We start from the raw sequence: 12,588 nt of genomic DNA, 5'->3' as shown, positions 1-12,588 counted from the left end.
GGAGTGGATTGGGTTTGCAAGTACACACCAAATAGGGAAGATAGATTTTGCAAGAGGCATAAGTGTTTAGAAACTAAATGGTTGCAAGAAAGGCTAGATGTTTGTGCTGAAAATTTGAATTTTCTTAGCCATCCTTGTGAACTTTGCAATGAACATGGTCATTTAAATATCCAATGCCAATTGTTTCATGATCGAATTGTGTCCAAAAATTGTGATGACTTGATTTCCCTTGCACATCATAATGAACTTAGTTTGCTTGTGGGTTATGAAGAAATGAAACGTATAACTAAGGATCTTCCAGAATTTCTCCTTGATAAAGTTCTTGATTTTGATTTAGAGGAAATTTATATGTATTGTGCGGTGAATTGCATTGAAAATCCTTATATTGCAAATTACATAAAGTCAAGAAAACAATTAGAAGATGAAGAGAGTACTAATGAAAGGGAAGAGATTTCCCAATATCCTCTTATTTTTTCTTATGATGAATCAGGTAACGGGGAGGAGCCTTCTATCCAACCAATCTCATTAATAATGAGCTCCAAAAAGAGGATTAAACCCACACATGATGTGGAGAAGAAAAACAAAAGATGGAGAAGCAAAGGTAATAAGGTATTCCTCCCAAATGATGTTGCTCCTATTACTCATTGTGATGATAATTGTTATATTATTGGTGCTATCCATACTATTAATGATGAGAGTGATTATGCTTATGATATGAAAAGGGCCAAGCTTGGGGATGCTATGTTTGATGAGAATGACATGTTTGAGAATGTATTTGCTACAATTAATGTTTGTCCCAAGCTTGGGGATGCTATGATTAATGAAGATGATATTTTTAGTCTCCCAAGTTTTGATGAGCAAATTTACTATGATGATAGCATGCCTCCTATTTATGATGATTATATTGATGAAAGTGGGTTCGGAAGAGTGTCAACTTTAGGAAGTAATGATCCTACTATTTTGGAGGATGTTGAATCTTATTGTGATAATTATAAAAGTGGATTTGGAGAGTTCATGATTTTTATTTAGTAATGATTCCACTATCTTGGAAGAGGTTTCAATTGATTATGATGAGAACAAAGTTGCTACTTATGATGGTTATTGTGATGACACTTATGCTATAAAAAGTAGTGATGATTATATTCATACAACTTGTCATGATTATGATTACCCTTTTTCTAAACATTACTCTTTTAATGTGGAAACAATTTATAGTATTCGAGTTTCTTATGATACTCCCACTATTCCGAATGAGAAGAATTTTGCTTATGTGGAGAATAGTAAATTTTCTATGTTTGTAGATCATGAAAATAATGCTTTATGTGATAGTTATATTACTGAATTCATTCATGGTGCTACTGAAAATTATTATGAGGGAGGAATATATGCTTGTGGGAGTTCCAATAATATCAAGTTTCCTCTCTATGTGCTTAAAATCCGGAAGTTATGCTTGTTTTACCTTCCTATGCAAATTGATTCTTGTTCCCATAAGTTGTTTGCTCACAAAATTACTATGCATAGGAAGTGGGTTAGACTTAAATGTGCTAGTTATATTATTCATGATGCTCTCTTTATGTTTCAATTCTTATTTTTTATGTGAGCATCATTGAAATCATCATGCCTGGCTAGGGGCGTTAAACGATAGCGCTTGTTGGGAGGCAACCCAATTTTATTTTTGTTCTTTGCTTTTTGCTACTGTTTAATAATAAATAATTCACATAGACTCTGTTTAGATATTGTTTTATGTTTTAATTAGTGTTTGTGCCAAGTAGAACCTTTGGGAAGACTTGGGTGAAGTCTTTATGATCTTGCTGTAAAAAACAGAAACTTTAGCGCTCACGAGATTAGCTGACATTTTTTACTGGAGAGTGTGGTTAGGTTGATTCTTATTGAAGATGATTAATATACATATTCCTCATGTCCACCAATTTATTTCAGAATTTTTGGAGTGATAGAAGTATTCGAATGATACGGATTACTACAGATTGTTCTATTTTTGTCATATTCTGTTTTTATTGTGTTGTTTGCATATTTTGATGAATCTATGAGTAGTATCGGAGGGTATGAACCATAGAGAAGTAGGCATACAGTAGATATTACACCAATATGAATTTATAATGAGTTCACAACAGTACCAAAAGTGGTGATTTATTTTCTTATACTAACAGAGCTCATGACATTTTCTGTTGAGTTTTGTGTTGTGAAGTTTTCAAGTTTTGGGTAAGATTCGATGGACTATGAATAAGGAGTGGCAATAGCCTAAGCTTGGGGATGCCCAAGGCACACCAAGGTAATATTCATGGACAACCAAGATCCTAAGCTTGGGGATGCCCCGGATGGCATCCCCTCTTTTGTCTTCGTTCATCGGTAACTTTACATGGAGCTATATTTTTATTCACCACATGATATATGTTTTTCTTCATTTTATTTTGTTTTGTTTTGCTTTCTGTTTGAATGATATCCCAAGATCTGAAATTCTTAAATGTTAGAGAGTCTTCACATAGTTACATAATTTTCAACTACTCATTGATCTTCACTTATATCTTCCGGAGTAGTTTGTCGTTTGCTCTAGTGCTTCACTTATATCTTTTTAGAGCATGGTGGTGGTTTTATTTTATAGAAATTATTGATCTCTCATGCTTCACTTATATTATTTTGAGAGTATTAAACAGCATGGTAATTTTCTTAGGTTATGAAACTAGTCCTAATATGATAGGCATCCAAGAGGGATATAATAAAAACTTCCATATAGAGTGCATTGAATACAATGAGAAGTTTGATATTTGATGATTGTTTTGAGATATGAAGATGGTAATATTAGAGTCTTGCTAGTTGAGTAGTTGTGAATTTGATAAATACTTGTGTTAGAGTTTGCAAGTCCCGTAGCATGCACGTATGGTAAACGTTGTGTGACAAATTTGAAGCATGAGGTGTTTCTTTGATTGTCCTCCACATGAGTGGCGGTCGGGGACGAACGATGGTCTTTTCCTACCAATCTATCCCCCTAGGAGCATGCGCGTAATGCTTGGTTTTTGATGACTTGTATATTTTTGCAATAAGTATGTGAGTACTTGATGACTAATGTTGAGTCCATGGATTATACGCACTCTCACCTTTCCATCATTTCTAGCCTCTACGGTACCATGCATTGCCCTTTCTCACCTCGAGAGTTGGTGCAAACTTCGCTGGTGCATCCAAACCCCGTGATATGATACGCTCTATCACACATAAACCTCCTTATATCTTCCTCAAAACAGCCACCATACCTACCTATTATGGCATTTCCATAGCCATTCCGAGATATATTGCCATGCAGCTTTCCACCGTTCCATTTATTATGACACGCTTCATCATTGTCATATTACCTTGCATGATCATGTAGTTGACATCGTATTTGCGGCAAAGCCACCATGCATAATTTCATACATGTCACTCTTGATTCATTGCCCATCCCGGTACACCGCCGGAGGCATTCATATAGAGTCATACTTTGTTCTAATATCGAGTTGTAATCATTGAGTTGTAAATAAATAGAAGTGTGATGATCATCATTAATAGAGCATTGTCCCAAATAAAAAAGGAGAAAGGACAAAAAAAAGAGAAAGGCCCAAAAAAGGAAAAAAAGAAATAAAAGGGGCAATGCTACTATCCTTTTTTCCACACTTGTGCTTCAAAGTAGCATCATGGTCTTTATGATAGAAAGTCTCTTGTTTTGTCACTTTCATATACTAGTGGGAATTTTTCATTATATAACTTGGCTTGTATATTCCAACAATGGGCTTCCTTAAATGCCCTAGGTCTTCGTGAGCAAGCAAGTTGTATGCACACCCACTTAGTTTTTTTGTTGAGCTTTCATACACTTATAGCTCTAGTGCATCCGTTGCATGGCAATCCCTACTTCTTGAATTGACATCAATTGATGGGCATCTCCCTAGCCCATTGATTAGTCGCGTCGATGTGAGACTTTCTCCTTTTTGTCTTCTCCACATACCCCCCATCATCATATTTTATTCCACCCATAGTGCTATATCCATGGCTCATGCTCATGTATTGCATGAAAGTTGAAAAAAGCTTGAGATTACTAAAGTGTGAAACAATTGCTTGGCTTGTCATCGGGGTTGTCCATGATGAGAGCATTCTTGTGTGACGAAAATGAAGCATGAACAAACTATATGATTTTGTAGGGATGAACTTTCTTTGGCCATGTTATTTTGAGAAGACATAATTGCTTTGTTAGTATGCTTGAAGTATTATTGTTTTTTATTTCAATATTAAACTTTTGTCTTGAATCTTTCGGATCTGAATATTCATGCCACAATAAAGAAAATTACATTGAAAATTATGTTAGGTAGCATTCCACATCAAAAATTCTGTTTTTATCATTTACCTACTCGAGGACGAGCAGGAATTAAGCTTGGGGATGCTTGATACGTCTCCAACGTATCTATAATTTTTGATTATTCCATGCTATTATATTATCCATATAGGATGTTTTATATGCATTTATATGCTATTTTATATGATTTTTTTGGGACTAACCTATTAACCTAGAGCCCAGTGTCAGTTTCTGTTTTATCCTTGTTTTTAAGTATCACAGAAAAGGAAAATCAAATGGAGTCCAGTTGACCTGAAATTTCATGGAGATCATTTTTGGACCAAAAGAAGCCCACGGAGTACCGGAGGTGGGCCAGAGGAGTCCCGAGGCTACCACGAGGGTGGGGGCGTGCCCTACCCCCTGCCTCGTGGCCGCCTCGGGGACCCCCCTGACTTGTCCCCGACTCCAACACCTCTTATATAACTCAAAAATTCCAGAAAGAAACCTAGATCGGGAGTTCCGCCGCCCAAGCCTCTGTAGCCACCGAAAACTAATCTAGACCCATTCCGTCACCCTACCGGAGGGGAGAATCCCTCTCCGATGGCCATCTTCATCATACAGCGCTCTCCATGACGAAGGGGGGTAGTTCACCCTCGGGGTTGAGGGTATGTACCAGTAGCTATGTGTTTGATCTCTCTCTCTCTCATGTTCTCGATTCGCACGATCTTGATGTATTGCGAGCTTTGCTATCATAGTTGGATCTTATGATGTTTCTCCCCCTCTACTCTCTTGTGATGAATTGAGTTTTCCCTTTGAAGTTATCTTATCGGATTGAGTCTTTAAGGATTTGAGAACACTTGATGTATGTCTTTCCTGTGCTTATCTGTAGTGACAATGGGATATCACATGATCCACTTGATGTATGTTTTGGTGATCAACTTGCGTGTTCTGTGACCTCATGAACTTATGCATAGGGGTTGGCACACGATTTCATCTTGACTCTCCGGTAGAAACTTTGGGACACTCTTAGAAGTTCTTTGTGTTATGAAAGTGCGTTATATCAACTAGAGTGGGGTGATAGGCGATTTTTATGAATTCTTCACTTAGGAATTTGCAAGTGAGGAAATACCTTAGTGAAGAACTACTAGCAGCGGAATAAGTACTCAAAAGTAAACATAATGGAGCACAAGCATAGTCATCATGATGAAATGAAGACAAGCGCAGAGTACAGAAAGCGTAAACACAAGATAACACAGGATGAAGACAAACAGGCTGAAGAAATTGAACTGAGGAAATTGAGAAAGTCTCCAGTCAAAGTCTTCAAACACAGATACGAACAAGCACTCAACACAGTTATGAGGAAATGAAAGAGTTGAGTAAATAGAACCAGTGAGCTTCGTGAATACAATGATTTGGTAGACCAGTTCCAAGTGATGTCTCAGTTGTACATCTGGTTGGAGCAGCTAGGTATTTAAACCTGAGGACACACAGTCCCGGACACACAGTCCTCACCGTATTCTCCTTGAGCTAAGCTCACACAGTCCTCGCCCAATCACTCGTGGTAAGTCTTCAGGTGACTTCCAAACCTTCACAAACTTGGTCACCCGGCGATCCACAATTCCTCTTGGATGCTCTAGACCTTGACGCCTAACCGTCTGGAAGAAGCACAGTCTTCAAAGATAACAAGCGTCGGATCCACGCAGGATCAATCTCTTCAGTGATGCTCAATCACTTGGGGTTTGTAAGTGTTTGGGTTTGGGTTTTCCTCACTTGATTATTTTTGTTCAAAGTCCTCGGAGGATGGGATGCTCTCAAATGACAAGTGTCAGTTTCTCTCGGAGCAGCCAACCTGCTAGTGGTTGTAGGGGGCGGCTATTTATAGCCTAGGGAGCAACCCGACATGATAAGACATAAATGCCCTTCAATGATATCACCGTTAGGTGGGTAGATAGTTTGGGATAGCTGGCGCATGACACAACAACGGTTGGAAATTTGAGTATCAAATTCCTCAGGGCTATCATGTTCCTCACTGTGTAGGCAATCCGCACTGGCGAATTCCTAACTCCTCTATCAGAACAAATTCCTCAGAGACCAGAAGAACTTCGTCTCTGTCACTGAAGAATATGACTAAACTGTATGAGATTTCCAATGGCTTCACTCAAAGGGATTGGTAGGTGTAGGATTTTGAGTTGAGCATCACATGGAAATTTTTCCTTGGTATTTCCTCGACCCCTTTAACAGTACGGTGTTTCCTATGACTCAAGAAAGAGAAAATGAAACTACGAAAACAAAAGTCTTCATGCTTCATGTTCCTCGAATGAATATCAAGTCTTCAGGATTGCACCAATTTCTTCACTTTCAAAGTCTTCAGAAAGTCTTCAGTAATCCAAAGTCTTTAGTCGAAGAACTTCATTTTTAGGGGTCGACTTTCTCTATAAATATCAAACTCCTCATAGACTTATAGACCTGTGTACACTCAAAAACACATTAGTCCCTTAACCTATAAGTCTTCAATACACCAAAATCACTAAGGGGCACTAGATGCACTTACAATCTCCCCCTTTTTGGTGATTGATGACAATATAGGTTACGTTTTCAACGGGGATAAACATATGAAGTGTAAATACTGATATTGAGGAATCTGATTGCAAGATATAGAAGAACTCCCCCTGAAGATGTGCATGATGAGGAATTTGCTTTTGAAGCATTGCACACTTGAAGAGTAGAATCATGGAGATCTCCCCCTATATCTTGTAATTCATACACGCATTTGACATATCATAATGAGGAATTTGAAATGCATGATGAAATATGGTGACTGATGTAATTCAGCATGCGTGCATTAACATATATGAGGAATAAGCATGCAGAAAAAGAACATCAAAAGTATCAGAGCGCCATCGGGTTTAAGTTTACAACTTGATCCAATAAAATTTCAGAAGAACGAGAGTTGTAACTTAGCAAAAAAACGCCCATATAGACAGACCCGCTTGAAGACTAACTCAAAATTCTCCCCCTTTGTCATCGAATGACCAAAAGGATCGAAAATGGGGACTAATGCCCCTGAAGAATATCAAGTTGATGAAGGAGCGCCAGCGTTGTTGGGGTCATTTGTCGTTGAAGGGTCGCAGTGTTGTCCAAGTCCTCGTACTTGTCGGTATCGCGTGATGAAGAATATGAGCTGGACACCAAAGAAGGAACCTTGACCTTCTTGAATTTCTTCGGTGGAGGTGCAGACCAGTCAAAATCTTCCTTGAGACCCATTTTCTTGAGATCTTCTTCACCATACAGATGTGATAGAATGGCCCAGGTGCGACTAAAGACTTCATGGAGGTAGTACTAGTTTTTCTTCACTGCATTGTGTGTAGCAGTCATATTGTGAAGAAATGAACCAAACTGACGCTTAACCCATTTATGGTTTCGATCCACCTTCTGGTGAAGACTAAGAAAAAGCTCACGGTCAGTCATCACACGAGGAGCAGTGGCTTGAGGAGTAGACTTGGGTGCATTGGCAGCAGAGTCATGTGTGGCAGAGTCATCATTGGTGGAATAAGATGCAGCTTTGCAAAACTGACCATCCAATGGACGAATGCCTTCATCAATGACTGCATGAGCCTTGCCCTTTTCATCATTTGAAGTAAAAGCCTGCTTGAGGACTTCAATCGGGGGCAGATAGCTAAGGTGATTCTGAAAATTAGCCTTGTAGTTGAGTGAAGAACTTGTCTTGAGGAATCTCATGATCCAAGGTGCATAAGGTTTCAGCTCAAACGGAGAAAGTGCAGCATTTGCCAGAGTCCTCATGAAGAAATCATGATAGTTGATAGGAATGCTATGAATAATGTTGAATAGCAGATTCTTCATGATGCCAACTATTTCTTCATCAGATGAGTCATGGCCTTTGATGGGACTCATTGTCCTCGTCAGAATGCGATAGACGGTTCTGGGCACATAGAGTAAATCCTTCACGAGGAATTTGGTCCTTGGGGCTTGACCGGGCTTCAAAGGCTTCATTAACACTTGCATGTAATGAGCTGTGAGTTCTGGTTCATGATACAGGCAGCGAGCTCCTTCACTGGGTGGACTGATGGGTAGGGCATGAAGCAATTCAGAGGCCGGTGCCTTATAGTGAGTATTTTCGGTCATCCAGTCCAAGACCCAGGTGTTGATATCTTCAGGATCACCTGTGATATGCAATGTAGCGTAGAACTAAAGAATAAGTTCTTCATTCCAATCAACGATGTCAGAGCAAAAGTTGAGGAGGCCTACATCATGAAGAACACTGAGCACAGGAGAGAAGCAAGGTAATGATTCCATGTCCACGTGAGGAATATGCTCATGGTAGAAGATTTTGTCTTTGTTGAAAAGCAGTGAAGAATAGAAGTTGTCCTGGCTTGCAGTCCAGAAACGCTTCATCCTTAGACGAGCAGAGTCATAAGGATTGCAGTTAGTGAAGAACACGTGCTCGCCGAAGAAATCATCAGCCTTGAATTTCTGCTTCTTTGAGAATGGATCCTTTGGCTTGGGGTGAGGAGTGTCAGTCAATTGCATCCCAACCTTCGGGATCTCGATCTCAGGTTCCACAGGCTGAGGAATTTCAGGTGATGCTTTAGTGGTAGCCTGGGACTTCAATTCTTCATCTACATGATCTTCAGCACTAGTGGCTGGAATTTCTTCATGGACAGACGGTGTGGCATGTGATTCATCAGATCCCATTTGTCCAGTAGTTACTGGGGACTGAGAAATTTGCTGCAATGGTGTGAAGAGTGGAGAGTTGGGGTGCTGACTTTCCCAAAATTCATCACTTAGCACGGGTGTGGTACAGCCAATGTCCACATCTTCATCTCCCATTTCTTCAACGCCGGCCTCTTCAGCAATAAACTGAGGCATAGGCAAGGAGACAACTGGTGTTGAAGGGATTGTATCCACTTCAATTTCTTCATCCATCTGCTCTGACGAAGCAGAAGAGGGATTCTTTATCAGATTCACTTGGAATCACATATTCTTCATCAAAAGGAACAAGGTCCTTTGATGGCATGGTTGAGATAGGAACAACATCAATGGGGTTTGCAAACGAGCTAGTCAATGGCTTCATCTTCTTCTGAGCTGAAGAATCTGATGCAGTTGATGCCTTCCTTTTCTTCACCGCTACACGCTCTGCAGCCTTGGTCTTCTTCACATCTGATGCAGATGGAAGGATAGGATTTGGTGTAGGTGCAGGAGGAGCAAAGGAATTTGGTTGAATTTCTTCAGGTACAACTGATGCAGTTGCCCTGACTTCTTCATTTTCTTCAAGCGCACCACTAGTGGGTGCCCTGGCAATTTCTTCAGCGGCTGGAATGCAGTCATCAGCCCTGGAACTCACATTTTCTTCAGCAGCCTGATTGTCATCAGCGGTGCTGGCATTTTCTTCAGTCGGCTGAGCAGATGCTTCAGCCTGAGGAATTTCCTGTTGCATTGGGGCTGCAACATTGGAAGTGAACTATTTAGTTTCTTTACAAATCTGACTTTGGCTCCTAGCCAGTCAGCATAATAGCGATCAAATTCATCACTCAGTTTCTTGATTTCAGATTGAAGAGCAACAAGTTCTTCAGGTGAAAGCTTCAGAACATTTTGCTTCAGAAAGCGCTCTTTCTTGTACTGCGCTTTCTTCACCCTCCTTCCCTGTTCAAATTTCCATTTCTCTTCATCAATGAAGTGAGTCAGTACATGACTTTGACCAGGAGTGAGGCTCAGCTCAGACAGAGGTGTGTTCGGGTCCTTGTGCCACAAGTCAGTGAAGTCTAGGATCAACTTTGGATCCAGCATTAATGGCACATTACTGCCTTTGGCTCTAGCGGCCCTGAGTTGCATGTCCCTGATGATTTCAGCAAGTTCTTCATCATCAGCATCAGCATCATCATAGGGCACTTGGAAAGCAACTTGTTTCTTGTGAGGACTTGGTCGAGGACCTCGTCCAGCAGTGGTCTTCTTCTTCAGAAGAGTGGGAGCAGCTGAGGAACTTGGACCAGCTGAGGAGCTTGTAGAGGCTCCTAAGGCAATAGATATGATTGTGGTCCTTTGGCATGTGGCGAGATGCACAGGTGCTGAGGATTTGGTCGGAGCAGCCAAAGACTTTGGCGGAGGAGGTGAGGATTTTGTAGAAGCAGGAGCAGCATGAGGAATTGGCCGTGAGGGCTTTGAGGAATCTGGCCGTGAGGGCATAGCTAAGGAACTTGGCCGTGAAGGCATTGCTGGTGAAGCACTGGGCTTGTGAGCAGGCTTCTTTGGCATGGCCTTCTTCGGCTTTACAGAGGCCTCAACAGTAGCAGCAGCAGCAGAGTCTTCATTGAATTTCCTCACTGCATCTTTTGCTTGTTTGGCTAACTTGGCCTGGCGCTTGGCCCATTCATCAGGATAATCCTCACCACGCTTGAGGCTGGTGGGATCAGCTATTTGACCATGTGCCAACGGAGGTCTTGGGCATGGAGGATTTAGTGCAAATTTCTTCATATATCTGGGAGTGATATATCTGTACTCCGTCCACTCTCTTGCCCATCTCCTCTCAATCTTTTGAATGCGCACCTTGCGCTGATTTTTATCTTCCTCAGGGGGTGTGCAGTACCCAACATAGATGTCCTCAGGGATTTCAAAGGCAGTGTTGACCTCAGGCCTCTTTTCTCCTTTCTGTGGCTTCTTACCATCAGCCATTTTCTTCAGTTGAGGAATTTGAACAATTGAATTCTCTGAAGAGGTATGCAACTTTTCTTCGAGGAACACTGCAAATGAGTTAAGTTGATGAGAACCTTGTGATTCAGCAGCTGACATGAGTACTTGTGAACAGAGTATAGTTGCGAGGAATTTGAAGAGGTCATATGCGTTCTCAGAAGCTTTTTATAAAGAACAAGTTTGAGTAATTTGACCAGATAAGTCTTGAAGAATTTCACTAAGCGTTCTTTGTCTTAGGTTCCAGAGATGTATAGATCGAAAATCCACACATTTGAGGAATCTTGAAGAAAAACATAGCTTAGAGAAACTAATCAAGAGCAGATGACATGTGAGGTGTTTTAGTGTGTGAAGATATGAAGGAAAACACCTTTGATGATTTTGTAGAAAACATTTGAATCAAAGAGGGCAGTAAAAGTAACTTTTAATTACCCTGGACGAAGAACACGACGAACTGAAATGTGGAGATGTGAAGTTCGTCAGTGCAGATCTTCCACGCCCTAACTTGGCCGAGGAAGATAGCTATGGCGGCGGCGGAGTGAAGATTTCCGCGGCCGGCGCGAGTACGACAGCGATGAGGTCGAGGTAGTGAAGCTTTTCCTCACAAGCGATGATGATGTAGCAACGGCGCTAGGGTTTGAGAAGCTCGAGCTGGAGAGAGGTCGAGCGGAGTAAAGAAAGTGAGGAAGGGGAAGGGGAGTATTTCTAGCCATGGTGAAAATTGTTCGCTCGAAGAAATTGGACGAACGTGCCCCTGACCCTTCTCATTCGCTTGACATGTGTCACCCACATGCTGAGAGGTGAAGATCGTGTGCGATCGTGGGTGAATGGATAAGTATATCGTGGGATGCGGAATGGTTTGAGCGGTAAAGCCGAAAATTTAGATAAGACAGGTTTTAAAGTTCTGTTCGCAATTTCTTCAGCTGATAAGGACACAGTGAAGATTTTGAACGAGTTTCAAATAGAACGCACATGAAGAATTTATAAACAGATTAGGTTGAGTATAGCATAGAGGGGGAAGGGTCCGATCACATTCACTTAGCAGAAAAACCAACTTAAAGAAATAGCCATAAGTGAATGTTGTAGAGGACATGAACTCATATATATATATATATATATAGCCAATGAAGAAAAACGATGGAAACAGTGAAGACAATGCAAAGTTGAAGAATTTGAACAACCGAGGAAATTCAATAAAACACAAAAAAAAAACTCAGATTGAGGATTTTCAACTTTTGGTGGTGGCGTGACCCACCATATAAGAATGATGATTTCAGACACCGCGTACAATTGTCGTAGGGTTCTGAGAATCAAATTCTTCGTTAATTTCTTCACACTAAGAGTGTTATTCTTCATTGATTGAAGAAAAACGTTTCTTCATGTGTTGCACATCTAAGTCATCAATTTTGCACAAGTGTTAGGATGAGTGTCCTTTTCAAAGAACATTCGAAGATTTTAAGATATTTAGCTCACATCGCAACATGCTAAATCTCTTCTCATCCAAGGGCTTTGTGAAGATATCGGCTAGCTGTTCTTCAGTATTCACATGCTCAATAGAAATGTCGCCCTTC

General features: G+C 40.7%; 1 protein-coding gene across 1 annotated transcript in view; it reads right to left on the bottom strand.

Annotated features, from left to right (window-relative positions):
* The window catches only part of LOC147971057 (uncharacterized), a 67,940-nt gene that overhangs the window by 51,263 nt on the left and 4,089 nt on the right, over positions 1-12,588 (bottom strand). The window contains exon 2 of the mRNA XM_087523803.1: positions 9,821-10,169. Coding sequence (XP_087379929.1) covers positions 9,821-10,169 — 349 coding nt within the window. The remainder of the gene's footprint in view (positions 1-9,820; positions 10,170-12,588) is intronic.

The sequence above is a fragment of the Triticum urartu genome, chromosome 5A, assembly GCF_056163025.1.
Source record: "Triticum urartu cultivar PI428250 chromosome 5A, HENAU_Tu73, whole genome shotgun sequence".
Lineage (NCBI taxonomy): Eukaryota > Viridiplantae > Streptophyta > Magnoliopsida > Poales > Poaceae > Triticum > Triticum urartu.
The sequence above is the reverse complement of the archived record's forward strand: the minus strand, read 5'-3'. Positions and strand labels throughout refer to the sequence as shown.